Here is a 14,588-nt window from a genome sequence, read left to right as displayed (position 1 = left end):
CTGCACATTAAGCATTTCTTGATTTTATTTATTCCCCCCCCCCAAAAAAAAAAGGATTATGCAAAGTTGTATTTGGAAATTGTGCTACACATGGTAATAGAAAATTCTTAGGCCTTTCAATTTTTTTATTTTTTTATTTTTTATTTTTTTATTTTTTTATTTTTTTTTTATTATTTTTTTGGCATTTGCTTTCCTAATTAGACCCTTGCATGTTCTTAGATAAACGTTCCAATTCAAGCAATATATCTGTTATTCAGTACATATGAGAACACACCTTAATTTATCCTATTTCTGAGAGATTTATTTTTTCATAATCATTTCTGTTGTTTGTCCTTGTGGCTAAAATCAAAGGAGCACATTTTTTCTCCTGAAACAAAGGTTAATTAACTTTCCTAAACCACTGAAGAAGTCAGTATCAAAGTCTGTAGCTTGAAGGGAAAATATTATTCATTCATTTTTACTGCACTATGCCATCTTTTGGGGTTCTTCTTTGTTTTTGTTCCAGTTCAGAAACTTCACTTTAAAATAAATGAATGAAATGTACAGACTAATGAGTAAATTGCCCACAAAGCATATTCGAAACAGTAGTGGAAGTCTCTTAGGAACTAATGGTCTCTTAATTCAGTGCATAATTTTAGTTAATTTTTTTCTCTCTCTTGTGTGAACTTCATATTAAGGTGATCGCAGAAATTACCCTGAAGAAAGAATGCCCATTTCTGCTCCATCATTACCCCGACAACCACCACCTGCCCCTCGTGTAGAGAGGAAACCAGAATCTAAAAATGTGGATGATATACTGAAGCCACCTGGAAGGGAGAGTAGACCAGAGAGGGTGAGTAGTGTGAATGTGGCGTTCTAATATTAAGCAACAAAATGCATGAGAAATAGGCACTTCAGCTAATGTTTATGTAATGTGTAATCTCCCCTGACAGATTCACATGCCTTCCAAAGTTTGACTGAATTTGGATGCAGTTCTGCTCTCCAAGCACAGCCAGATCTCCCCTCCCCTTGCTTGCTACCCTGTGAGGGTGAAAGCAATCCCCACACAGGGGCTGCCATGTTTGAGTAGCAAGCAAGAAAAGGAGTTGACTGGTCTACCATTACCATTTCTCATGTGGTGCCTGGTTGATTCTGTGGTTGCAAAATGTTTCTCTCAGCAGCTCCCAGTGAGAGAACAGTGAAGTTGTTACAATAAAGAAGTGTAAACCACCTTGGGTGCCTTGGCAGAAAGGCGGTGTTTAAATGCAATGAATATGTAAATAAAAACACAATTAATTTATGCTGTCTTTGTTTTAGATTGTGATTATCATGAGAGGATTGCCAGGCAGTGGAAAGACTCATGTTGCTAAGCTTATCAGGGTGAGTGAATAACCAGCAGCTTTCTTTGGCATCTTCAGTCTTCACTGAATAGTGGAACGCGCTTGGATTTTGGTCCCAACTGTCTGAGTGCCCAGTTTCCTTTATTTAAGCATTCAGAGCTCTAAAATATATAGTGGCTGGATTGACTTGAAATGAAGAGCGGAAAACAGAATTCCCTCTTACTAACTGTGAGGGGGTCTGTATGTTCTAAGTTGAAGCACTTGCACCATAAATGCAGGCTATTTATTAATTGTGTGTTTCCTTACCAGGATAAGGAAGTTGAATGTGGAGGAGCTGCACCCAGAGTGCTCAGCCTGGACGACTATTTTATCACTGAAACAGAGAAAGAAGAAAGAGACCCTGATACAAAGAAAAGAGTTAAAAAGAAGGTACTCCATTTCAGTTGGAGATTAACTCATTGTGTTAGATCCATAGAGTCCCACCTGACTACAGAAAGGATCCTTCTGTTTGTGGAAGTCACTAAGATCCAACAGAGATTCTCCCTAGATGAAGGGGAAAGGTGATTTTTCAACTCTTCCTCCCAATCCTCTGGAACATATTTTCTTAGGACATGGGGGACTGTAGGGGGGAGGAATAATTGGTTTTGTTAAAAAAAAAAAGAAGAAGAAACCATCTTCCTCCAGGGTATGTCTGGATCCAACTTTTGCAACATATTTCTTCTCCATTACATATGGACCACTGCAGTAGTGTTCAATGACAACAGGAGGCACAGATAGGAATGCTGGGCTGCATAGGGCTTTCAGACAGCACCATGCTGCGCTTTGAAGTCCTGAATGTTCCCATGGCCATCTATTGGCAGTCATGGGAACTGCAGTATGATGACATCCTTACAATTTTAGTATGTAGTATTTACCAGTGTGTGTGTGTGTGTGTGTGTGTGTGTGTGTGTGTGTGTATATATGTGTGTGTGTGTGTGTGTGTGTGTATATATATATATATATATATATATATATATATATATATATATAAAATATAATATAATAATCTTTTTTTATTTATACCCCGCCCTCCCCAGCCAAGACCGGGCTCAGAGCGGCTTACAAGCAATAATAAAAAAAAGTTGAATGATTACAACTTAAAAACAAAATTAAAATACAACATTAAAATATTACAACATTAAAATAAAATGTAGCCTCAACGCAGGAGGAGAAGGAAAGAAAAAAAAGAAAGAGAGGGAGGGAGGGAATCAAATTGGCTCCAAGCCAAAGGCCAGGCGGAACAACTCTGTCTTACAGGCCCTGCGGAAAGAAATCAGATCCTGCAGGGCCCTGGTCTCATGAGGCAGAGCGTTCCACCAGGCCGGAGCCAGAGTTGAAAAGGCTCTGGCTCTGGTTGAAGCCAATCAAAATTCCTTAGGGCCCGGGACCACTAGGGTGTTGCTATTTATGGACCTTGAGGCTCTCCGTGGGGCATACCAGGAGAAGCGGTCTCGTAGGTACGAGGGTCCTAGGCCGTGAAGGGCTTTAAAGGTCAAAAGCAGCACCTTAAATCTGACCCTGTACTCTACCGGGAGCCAGTGCAGTTTGAAAAGCACTGGGTGAATATGCTCCCATGGCAGAGACCCTGTGAGGAGCCTCGCTGCAGCATTCTGCACCCGCTGGAGTTTCTGGGACAGCTTCAAGGGCAGCCCCGCATAGAGCGAATTACAGTAGTCAAGCCTGGAGATGACCATCGCATGGATCACTGTGGCCAGGTCGGGGCGGGAAAGGTAAGGGACCAACTGCTTGATGCGGCGAAGGTGGAAAAATGTCGCCTTGGCTGTTGCTGTAACTTGCGCCTCCATGGAAAGAGAGGCGTCAAGGATTACACCCAAACTCTTAACGGAAGGCAATGGCACTAATTGGGCCCCCGCAAGAGAAGGGAGTTGGTCCCTCATCCCCATGCCATCCCGACCCAGCCATAGGACCTCTGTCTTCGAAGGATTTAGTTTCAATCGGCTCCCACGAAACCATCTAGCCACAGCTTCCAAGCATCTGGTCAGTGTGTTCGGGGCCGAGTCGGTGTGGCCATCCATCAGTAGATAGAGCTGAGTGTCATCAGCAGACTGGTGACAGCCCAGCCCAAAGCTCCGGATAATCTGGGCAAGGGGGCGCATAAAGATGTTAAAAAGCATCGGGGAGAGAATTGCGCCCTGCGGCACTCCACACACCAAGGAATGGTGCAACGACATTTCCCTCCCTAGTGCCACCCTCTGTCCCCGACCAGAGATAAAAGAGCACAGCCAGTTACGGGCTATGTCCCGTATCCCCACGTCTGCGAGGCGGTGGTCCAGAAGATCATGATCGACCATGTCAAAGGCCGCTGACAAATCTAAAAGGATCAGCAGTCCTGACCCGCCTCGATCCAGTTGTCTACGGAGATCATCTGTTAGGGCAACTAGAGCCGTCTCGGTCCCAAAACCAGGACGGATACCGGACTGAAATGGATCTAAAGCCAATGTTTCTTCCAGAAACCTACCAAGCTGTTCAGCAACCGCTCTCAATTACCTTTCCCAGATATGGAAGATTTGAAACTGGGCGGTAATTGGATAGGTCTAAGGGATCTAATGAAGTTTCCTTTAAGAGTGGACACACTACTGCTTCCTTCATTTCCCCTGGGAATGTCCCCGTATCAAGGGACAAATTGATAATTTCAACCAGGGGGGTCTGTGCAACATCTGGACACTCCCTAATCAGCCAAGATGGGCACGGATCAAGGAGGCAGGTGGTGGGCCTACCAACTTGGAGGAATCTATCCACATCCGCAGGGAGTATCCGATCGAAATGGCCCAACACTGGACCTGAAGTCAGTCGAGGGACCTCCAGTTCAGTAACTGTATCTAAATTGGCAGGGAGGTCACGGCGGAGCAACAGGACTTTCTCTGCAAAAAAGCTCGCGAATGCCTCACAGCTGTGGGTCAAATTTGTGCTTAAATTGGGTTGTCCTCCTAAGGACGTTATTGACCTAATTATTCTAAAAAGTTGTGCCGGGCGAGAGCTAGCGGATGCAATGGAAGCTGCAAAGTAAGATTTCTTAGCAGCTTTCAAAGCCATCTCATAGGCTTTCATAAGCGTCCTATAAGATGTTCTTGAGGCTCCGTCACGAGTCCGTCGCCATACTCGCTCTAGCCGTCTGAGATCCCGCTTCATTTTCCGGAGCTCCTCAGTAAACCAAGGGGCCTGGTTTCGACGGGGTCGCAGAGGGCGCTTAGGCGCGATCTTACCAATGGCTGCCAAGAGCCGGTTATTCCAGTCCTCAACAAGGTCATCTAATGAGTCACCAGGAGGAGCAGGGTGCCGCAAGGCTTGTTGGAATCTATCAGGATCCATCTGTTTTCGCGGACGAGCCCAAATAGGTTCGCCACTCAAGCCGGGGAGGAGTGGGAAGTCAATCTTGGCTTTCAGAGCGTAGTGATCAGACCATGGCACTTCCACAGGGGGAAGCATGATCACATCTATGCCAGCCCCAAAGATCAGATCCAGCGTGTGGCCTGCTTGATGAGTGGGGCCCAAAACAAACTAGGAGAGCCCTAGTGTTGCCATGGAAGTCAATAGGTCCAGAGCCTGTGAGGAGGGAGCGGCATCAGCATGGACGTTGAAGTCTCCCAAAACCAGTAGGTTTGGGAACTCCAAGGCCCAGCCCGCCACCACCTCCAGCAGGTCTGACAGGGTGGCTGCCGGTGTGCTGGGTGGTCAGTACACCAGCCAGACAGCCAAGCTCTCCTTGGTGCCCCACACGAGACCAACACATTCAATGCCGGAGATCACCGGTGATGGCAGAGCTCTGAAAGAGCAATCCTCCCGGATTAACAACGCTACTCCTCCCCCCGACCCACAGTCCGCGATTGATGGAGGACAAAGAAATCTGGGGGTGTTATCTCATGTAGGGAAACTACTTCGCCTTCCCGTACCCAGGTCTTCGTCACGCAAGCCAGGTCAATCCCCTGCGAGACAAAAAAGTCACGCATGGTGGCAGTTTTGTTGCCTATGGACCTGGCATTGCACAGGACCAATGATGGAGGTGGGTAATCCTTGCTCTCCCTACCCTCATCCCTTGGGATGGGGCGTAGATTGGAAGGGGTTCGAGGATCACTGCATCTCGAAACCCTTCGCCAATAGAGATATTTAGCCCCACCGCCATTCCTCCCTAGCCCTTCAATAGTGGAAATCCCAGACCCAATAGAGGGGTAACATCCCCTCAATAACAAGTCATCCTTGGGCCAGGACTCCTGGGTCAAAATGGTATGGGGAAGAGGTGGAGGTTTGATGGGGTAAGTATCCCTAGAAGATAAAACCCAACCAAGCACACCCCAAGTGGGGAGGACAGTCCCATGGTGTTTCATTAACTGTCAATCCCCCTCTCCCTCCTGGGTTGGTGAATATGTGATATATTTACCAGCATATGTGATAGCAGTAACTGAATTTCAGATTTTAGCAAGAAGGCTTGTTCTTCTTTTAGCTAACCTTCTCTTTTTCTGGAGCAGATTTTGGAGTATGAATATGAAGCTGATATGGAAGAAATCTATCGTGCCAGCTTATTCAAAACTTTCAAAAAGACTTTGGATGATGGGTTTTTCCCCTTTATCATCCTTGATGCCATTAATGACAGAGTACGCCATTTTGAGCAGTTCTGGAGTGCTGCAAAAACAAAAGGGTTTGAGGTAAACATTATTGGATAATCTCTGTCATTGTTAGCTGCTCTAAAACAGGTTTTCCATGCCCTTGAACCCTGAGCATTAACACTGGGCCACTGGCAGCCAAGGCAAACTCAAACTTGGGTATCTGTAGGGTATAAGGACAGTACTGCCAAGAATGTTAAGGGGGTGATTGGAGCCCAGAACCTTTCAGGTTCAGTCGCTGATATCAGCAGGTAGGGCTGGGAATTATTCCTATCTGACACCCTGGCAAACCACTGCCAGTCAGGGTAGACAGGGTAGTCAGGGTAGACAGTTCTGAGCTGGATGGACCAATTGTCTGATTTCATGTTAGGTAGCCTCTTAAATCTCTCTTAATGGCCTCAGTTGAAATTGAGGTGTCATGCAAGGGTCTAAGATGCCCTGAAGCAGTCGGTAAGGGGGGCAACAAGCAGGCTGGAGGCAGAGTGCAAGGTTAGTGAAACACAAGGGCAAGGCCTAAACTAGAGAGATCCTGGCCTGACTTGGAAGCATATCTAACCAGGCATGATAGAAAAAACTAGCAGGATGATGGCGGGTGGAAGGTAGGAAGCCGTGCGGGAATCCAAAGAAAATAATACAGCCCACTTTCCCCTTTTGCAATTTAGAATGGCAGCCAGTTGTGGAATTCCCTGCCATCAGAGTACCTTTTTTTTTGTCTCCACCTAAAGAAAGGCAATAAAAAGTTCCTGATCCAGGTGCTGTAGTTGACTGGGGAATTGTTGTTTTGAGTTTGCCACATAGTTTAATGCTGCCTTTACAGTGCTTTGTTTTTATAATATATTTGTTGTTTTGTTGTTAATTACTTTGAAAGCCTCTCTATAAAACAGCAATAAAATCCAAGAAATGACTGAGGGGCATGAGCACACAGGCCAGTAGTTTTCCACATATAAGTCCAAATGGATCCTTGGCGCTGATGGTGCTTTCTTTTAGCCTTGCCTTTTCCATTTAAATTTGCACACACTCCTTCTCCTAAGTTCACCAAGCTTACTTTGGAATATATGCTGGGGATGAATCAGATGTTTCTGAGCACATTCTCTCCCCCCCCAAACACCATGCTTTCTAGGTCTACCTAGCTGAAATTACTGCAGACAGCCAAACTTGTTGCAAGAGAAATGTCCATGGACGCAAGCTCAAGGAGATCAGTAAGGTAACTTTATAAAGTTTTGGAGGCACAAAGGTAACTAACATTTTCTTAGAGGTACAAGAATTACTCATCCTTGGGGGGGGGGTAGGGGAAGCAAACTTGTCTCTTTGGAAGGTACTGCATTTTATGGTACCACATTGGTCCTAGTAGCCAAAGCATTCTTTATACTGAATATTGTAGAAACTGCTCCAACTCTCATTTCCCAATTCCAGATGGCTGATCATTGGGAAACAGCACCCCGTCATATGATACGTTTAGATATTCGCTCTTTGCTGCAAGATGCTGCTATTGAAGAGGTGAGATTTCCAAGAAGCCAACTTATCCATGTATATGATATTCATGGCTGTAGAAAAGATGAGTACAGTGGTACCTCGGGTTAAGTACTTAATTCATTCCAGAGGTCCGTTCTTAACCTGAAGCACCACTTCAGCTAATGGGGCCTCCCGCTGCTGCCGCGCTGTTGGAGCACAATTTCTGTTCTCATCCTGAAGCAAAGTTCTTAACCCGAGGTACTATTTCTGGGTTAGCGGAGTCTGTAACCTGAAGCGTATGTAAGCGAGGTACCATTGTAGTTATTAAAGTGGAAAGCAGGTACAGGATTTGACTACAGATTCATTGTTTAGTGAAATCTTAAATTGAAAAGTAGTAGACATCTGGAAGAATTGTACACTCCCAAGGCCGCCACAGGACTCCCATGAGGAAACACACAGCAAAACATAGTGGTTTGACTGATATCATTCCATAAAGTGAAGTCTTTCTCTCTTTCACTCTTGAGTAAATATTTTAGCTTTCTGAAGGAGATTACTGTAATTACATGGGCCAGTGACTTAGGATCCTATACAGTATACTATGGGTACAAATACACATTTTCACACTTAATACAGGCAAAACAAGTGTCTAAAGGAAGTCATCTGCTCAAGACTTTTTAAGTTGTCTGCCACCGTAAGAAAGCGTAGGAATTTTGAGGGGGTTTTAAAAGGAACATATTTGCATATATGTGGAGAGAAAGAGAAGTACTGTAATGTAAAGTTATCAGTATTAAAGAAGGTGTGTGGAACAGAAAGGCAAGTTGCAAATTTCTCATCAATTTCTGAGATGAGAAATAGAAGAATAAATAAATACAGTACAGTTCTGTAGAAAAGATAAATCTTACTTGTATAGTATATACATATCTTTGGTTCAAAAAAATGTTTTTGAGTCTCTCTTATTTAAGTACAAAATTAGTGCTGCAACATCTCTAACAAACAGGTAATGTGTAGTTTTCAAATTGTACCTTGTCCTAGGTGGAGATGGAGGATTTTGATGCAAACATTGAAGATCAGAAAGACGAAAACAAAAAAGATGCAGAGGAAGAAGAGAGTGAACTGGTAGGAAACACAGCAGCCCAACCCCATCAACAATTTTATCTTATTACAGTGCCTAACAGGGATTCTGTCTGCACTAAAATCCAAATCCCCTCCCCCTGGCTGATACCATTTCCAACAATATGGGAGTTCTGGGTTTATACTTCATTATTTTAGAATGGAGAAATTTTCTTTGAAATCCTGAATGTAGAAAGAGATGTTCAGATTGTTAGTTTCGTTTTGCTGTTTTCTGAAGAATTGTTCTTAACTAAACTTTTTCTAGCTATAAGAAATAGCTCTTGGATTGAAATCCTGTGCTTGTTTATTCAGAAGCAAGCCCCCACTACAGGATTTCAGCCTTTGAAGATCTTAAGTAAAATATTTCCTTCTCATTCAGCTGATAAGAGAGCAATCAGCAAAGAGGCAAATTCTCCTCTGGAACTCTGATGCAGAGGCAAGACACATCATTAATGTAGTCACCGATGACTGAGAAGGGGACATTGATCTTCATCTTTCACTCTTTCTTCTTGAAGGGGACTACAAAGTAGAAAACGTTAGGATATGCTGAAACACAGCACTAACGATCCTTTCTTGAATTCTATGCCCCTCTTTCCATCTTCACATCCTGCTAGCACCTTGGTTGAAGGGCAGGATAGTTCCACAGACATGCTCTTTTTATTCTTTTTGGCCTAGCATGGAGACTGCTTTTGGAGTAGTAGCCATTTTAGGCAAAATGCAGATAGTATATTCCACAGGCACATCAGGGCATGGTCCCAGGTGACCAAAATTTCCAGCTGGAAATCAACTGGATTTCAAATGGTAAGAATATCTTCAAAGAGATCTGAGAGATGTTCCTCATGTCATTGCTGTTCAAGTGCATGAGTCTCTCAGATACTTTAAAAGGGCATGAACAGTCCCCTGCAATCTCTGCTGTAGACTGCCATAAAAGACTGTGGTAGTACTGAATGTTTCTACTAGAAGCGTATATGTCATCTCTATCACCTGAGGTTAAAAGCTCTTAAAGATGGGAATGAGACAGGAAAAATCTTCACTGACTGGTCATAAGCACTTGTGGGAGGACCTGCATAATTTTACTGTGGCAGATAAGGATAGTTTTCTTCATGTTCCATGTTGGGCAATGTGTTCTGTAGAAACTTACGACTAAAACATTTGAACTACTTCTTCTTTGGTGATCACTCGTAGCCAAGTAAGATTGTCTTCCATAAACATGGTTTTAACAGTGAGTAACAGTAAGTGACTGTGGAGGCCAATTCTGGATTCACACGTCCTTCCACAGTGGGGACATAGGTTTCCGGGCGAGAGTTGATCATGGTGAGGGTTTACCAAGCGCGCCTTCCGCTATGCACCTTTCTCCCTTTCTTCCTGAGTTTGAGAGTCTTCAGCGCCCATGACACCTGTGGTAAAAGCTGTTCTCCAATTAGAGCACTCGCAGGCCAGTGTTTCCGAGTTGTTGGTGTTTATACTACATTTTTTTAGATTTGCCTTGAGAGAGTCTTTAAACCTCTTTTGTTGACCACCATCATTACGTGTTCCAATGGAATGGAACATTGGAACATAAGGCTCATAGCCAAAGGGAGGTTGTTGTTTCCTTTGCTCTGCGTGAGTGGAGATTACATGTTTAATGGCTTAAAGGAAGCTAGAAGACCCAAGATTGCTTGGTTAAGAAGCTGACAACCAGATAGGCCCTTCTTTCTAATACAACACCAAAGTCAGGAAGAAATCGGACAACAGCCCAACACAGAATCCGTTGCCTGTGGGAAGTGGGTTGTTGCTACAGCTCTTCTACAGCATATGGCAGTGCACAATCCCCAGCCAAGATGTCCAAGAGAGAGAACAGCTGGATTGTGTGTATTGTGCCAGATTTGTCCTGTCTTTCCTAACCAGGCCAAGCCTCCCCACTAAAAAAGAAGAAATCCAATTAAGCTTTTGGTGCCATTACTTATTTCTCAGATATGGAAGGTAGTCGTTTCGACTCCACTGTTGAACAACTCATCAAGGAAGTTCCACTGGTACCTTCCCTCCCCTTCAGTGATAATAGGGCACAATTAACACCTTCTGAACTTCATGATCCTGAACCAGTTCACCTCAAAAAGAATTCTGAATTGAAGTTCCTGAAGAAGACAAAGTGCCATGCATCAGTTGATTTTGACTATTCTTGGGTTCTGCAGCTTACTTATGAGATTTCTGAGATTCATATATAATTGAACCATGAGAAGGTGCTGTATTCAGAGACATGTCAAGAAATAATTGATGCATCTCTGACAAAGAAATAACCAATATCAAGGTAAAACAGTTACTCAAGGTACTGGAAAAACCAGCTGGAAGCTACGAGCATCATGCCAGTGGAATGGCCTCTTTGGACTTTGATACATATTCCTGCTTTTTGGTGACAATAATTTGAACAAGCAAAGCTGAAGTGATCCTGACTGTTTTATGGAGACCATGTTTCTTTGATTATTCTTGTGTGTGTGTGTGTGTGCGCACGCACGCACGCACGCACACACACACGTATATGTATATGTATATGTATATGTATATGGAAATCAGCCCTGAGTGCTCACTGGAAGGACAGATCATGAAGCTGAGGCTCCAATACTTTGGCCACCTCATGAGAAGAGAAGACTCCCTGGAAAAGACCCTGATTTTGGGAAAGATGGAGGGCACAAGGAGAAGGGGACAACAGAGGACAAGATGGTTGGACAGTGTTCTCCAAGCTATTAACATGAGTTTGACCAAACTCTGGGAGGCAGTGGAAGACAGGAGTGCCTGGCGTGCTCTGGTCCATGGGGTCACGAAGAGTCAGACACGACTAAACAACAAAAACATGTATATGTATATATGCGCCGCAAACAGCCAAATCCCAGCATCTGGAATTCAGTTGGCTTCACTGATCTGCCTGGAAGTTGAGCAGCAGTAGCTAGAGATGAAAGGAGATGCCCCAGCAATGACTGGTAACATTTTGATATCTCTCAAAGCATCCAGCAACTGGCTCCTGAGATCTTTGGAAGTTCTGCTGATGGCAAGAATAAAAGTCTGGGTAACCTGCAAGACAAAGATACTGGAGGTTAAACGTACAACGAGATATAATTCCATGACTCAAATGAGTGAAACTTTATGATAGTGGATACATTTAAGTGGTGATATAATCAAAATGCTTCACAGTGCATATATATTCAGAACTCCTAATTCCTCCCTGGTATATTGGGCCAAGAGCCATTTTTAGAAACTTGTTAGTGACATGTTTCAAGTTGGTAAATTGTTTATTTACTTTTCAAATTTATTTATTTTTTTGAAAGGATAGAACGTTTACAGTAATGTATTTGGGTTTTATTTTAAATCATTTTTTGTTTACAGAACCCAAACATGAATATAACCATTTTAAAGGGTTATAAAATGAGTGTATCAGATATATAGTTGATACATAATTATTATTATTTTGAGGGTGACATATTTATAGTATTACTGCTTGTGGGGAGGTCCATTGTGAATTATATGAGGACACAAGGACGTTTCCACGCTCTAGAATCAATGATTTCTATTTGTAGTACTTCATCATTGTAAGTATTTTTGCTGTCTTGATTTCAGTTCTAAGGCTTTGTACAAAAGTGGACTGCTGGTTGAGCTTCCTATTAAGCTGGAGCTTGGAACTCTAAATGCATATGCAAGGTGAACTATTTGGATGATATACTCCAACTCAAAGAGCAATGGTTTTGACTTGATGTTCATAGAGTATTCAGTATTTACCTCAGAAGGTGTAAGAGCTACAGATGCTCAAAGTCTGTTCATCTGGTATAGCCACTGAGTTCTCTTGTTTAAAAGTCTGCAGATCCAGCACCATCAGGTAGATTTTTTTTTTGTGGGGGGGACACAGATCTTTTACAGACCATGTAAAAGACCATGAGGATGTTGCCTTCCTCAGGAGGGTAGTCTGTTCCTGACTGTTTCCCAATAATCCCCTTCTGAATGTTAATGAGAAACAACTATTAGGATGAAGGATAGCAGCTATTAAAAATCCACACAAATGTGGTTTATACTGTTAAACTAAAAGTTAGGTTTATTGAGGACAGTTCATAAATATGTAGTCATCGATGCGTCTGGTTTAGTCTTTGGGGCGTTGTTTTCTGCTGACTCAGTGAGGGACTGAGAGGACCAGTTTGGAGGTTGTCATTGTTCCTGAAGATCTTCAAACACCAGATGGATGGACAAATACCAAAGCTTGTTAGCCTAAGACTGACTTATGACCTTGGCAAAGGAAGGTCACCAGCGTCCTGGACCTTCCCCCAGCAACAGCACTTAAGCAGCTGCTATTCAGAAGCATACTTCCTCTGGCAGTGGACACAACTATCAGGATCAGTAGCTCTTGATGGCATTTGTCTAATTCTCTTTTAAAGCCTCTCTTCTAAAGTTGGTGGCCATCACTGCCTCTTATGGATAGAATTCCATAATTTGTGTACTATGTGAAGAAGTACTTTCTTTTATCTTTCCTGAATCTCGAAACACTCAGCTTCGTTGGATGGATGTCCATGAATTCTGTTGCTATGAGAGAGGGGGGAATTATCTACTTTCTCCATAACGTACATGTCATAATGCACTTCAGCTTTTCTCTAAACCAAAGAGCCTGAAATGTTTTTAACCTTTTCTCACAGGGGAGATGTTCCATCCCCTTTAACATTTTGGTTGCCCTTTCCTGAACCTTCTCCAATTCTACAATATCTTTTTTGAGGATAGGCAACCAGAAAGGCACACGGTATTCCAAATGCGGTCGCACTATAGATTTGTGAAACGGCATTATGATATCGGAAATTTTATTTTCAGTTCCCTTCCTAACGATCCGAAGGATGGAATTTGCCTTTTTCACAGCTGCTGCACACTGGGTCAACATATTCACATATCCATCGAGCTATGCACTACGACCCCAAGGTCTTGTTCCTGGTCACTCAACACTAGTTCAAACTGCTTGAACATATACGTGAGATTTATATTTTTTGCACCGTCGTGTATCACTTTACTCTTCTTTACACTGAAATGCATTTGCCATTTTAGTCGTCCATTATCACAGTTTGGAGAGGTCCTTTCAGAGCTCTTCACAATCTCTTTTTGTTTTAATGACTGTGAACATCAGCAAACGTGGCCTCCTCACTTCTCTCCCCTAAGTCTACATTGTTAAAAAGTGCCTGTCCCAATACCAAATCTCGGGGGACTCTACTTTCTACAGCCCTCCATTGGAATAACAGCCCATTTATTCTTACTGTGCACTTTCTTTTATTTCACCACTTCTTGATCCACATTTTCTGATCCACTATGACAATGGTTTGGACCCAAAGATGCCAAGCAAAAGGTACTTCTCCTTACACAAGGGAAGATACTACATATGTTCAGCACTTCTCCCTTCCCATTGCAGTCTTCCCATGCTTTTATTTCATGCCCTTCCAGAGGGTCTCCAAACCCTCAGGAACTGCTTTTCTTGGTGTGCAGAAAGTTGCAGTGGAGAGGGAAGCCCCATTTTGTGAGAAGAACTCACAGGTAAGGTTCAGCGCCATTGAAAACAGCTTGAAGAAATTTGGCCCAATGGCTAATAGCTGGGAAATATTCTAAATACATAGGGATATTGCGCCATTTGAGAGGTTCTTTGCTTTTCATTCTTGAAATCGGAATTACTCCATTGGTGTTATGCCATTTCTTTATAGCAGAAGTGAGGGCCAAATTACACACTATACAAAATTTTGTGTACATTTCCCTCAATTTGTTTTGTAAGGAAAAGCAACAACCGGGGCAGTATTTCAAAAGGGTGGGTGGAGAAGGAATGAGAAAAGCAGTTGTGGGGCTATCAGAAGAAGAAAGAGTTCCTCCTCTGCCTTTTTTCACTTCTGTCTTCGGCCTCTGTTGTTTGCTTTTCATGGTTTGAACTAAGGATCAGATTAATAACAGAAGCAGTAAACTCCTGAATTTCTAAAATGAGGAAACTAAATGTATTTATGGAATTCAGACTCATTCATTGGATTTATATGAACTGAATTACCTATAAGGGTTTACAAGGTTTGTTTAT

General features: G+C 43.0%; 1 protein-coding gene across 4 annotated transcripts in view; it reads left to right on the top strand.

The window, feature by feature from the left end:
* YLPM1 (YLP motif containing 1) overlaps window positions 1-14,588 on the top strand; it is a 54,792-nt gene that overhangs the window by 28,887 nt on the left and 11,317 nt on the right. For all 4 annotated transcript variants that reach the window (XM_081857584.1, XM_081857583.1, XM_081857586.1 and 1 more), the window contains 7 exons: window positions 678-832; window positions 1,297-1,359; window positions 1,629-1,748; window positions 5,843-6,019; window positions 7,098-7,181; window positions 7,391-7,474; window positions 8,462-8,545. In XM_081857584.1, the coding sequence (XP_081713710.1) occupies window positions 678-832; window positions 1,297-1,359; window positions 1,629-1,748; window positions 5,843-6,019; window positions 7,098-7,181; window positions 7,391-7,474; window positions 8,462-8,545 (767 nt within the window). The remainder of the gene's footprint in view (window positions 1-677; window positions 833-1,296; window positions 1,360-1,628; window positions 1,749-5,842; window positions 6,020-7,097; window positions 7,182-7,390; window positions 7,475-8,461; window positions 8,546-14,588) is intronic.

This window comes from Podarcis erhardii (genome assembly GCF_964252035.2).
Source record: "Podarcis erhardii genome assembly, chromosome: 1".
Taxonomy (NCBI): Eukaryota; Metazoa; Chordata; class Lepidosauria; order Squamata; family Lacertidae; genus Podarcis; species Podarcis erhardii.
The sequence above is the reverse complement of the archived record's forward strand: the minus strand, read 5'-3'. Positions and strand labels throughout refer to the sequence as shown.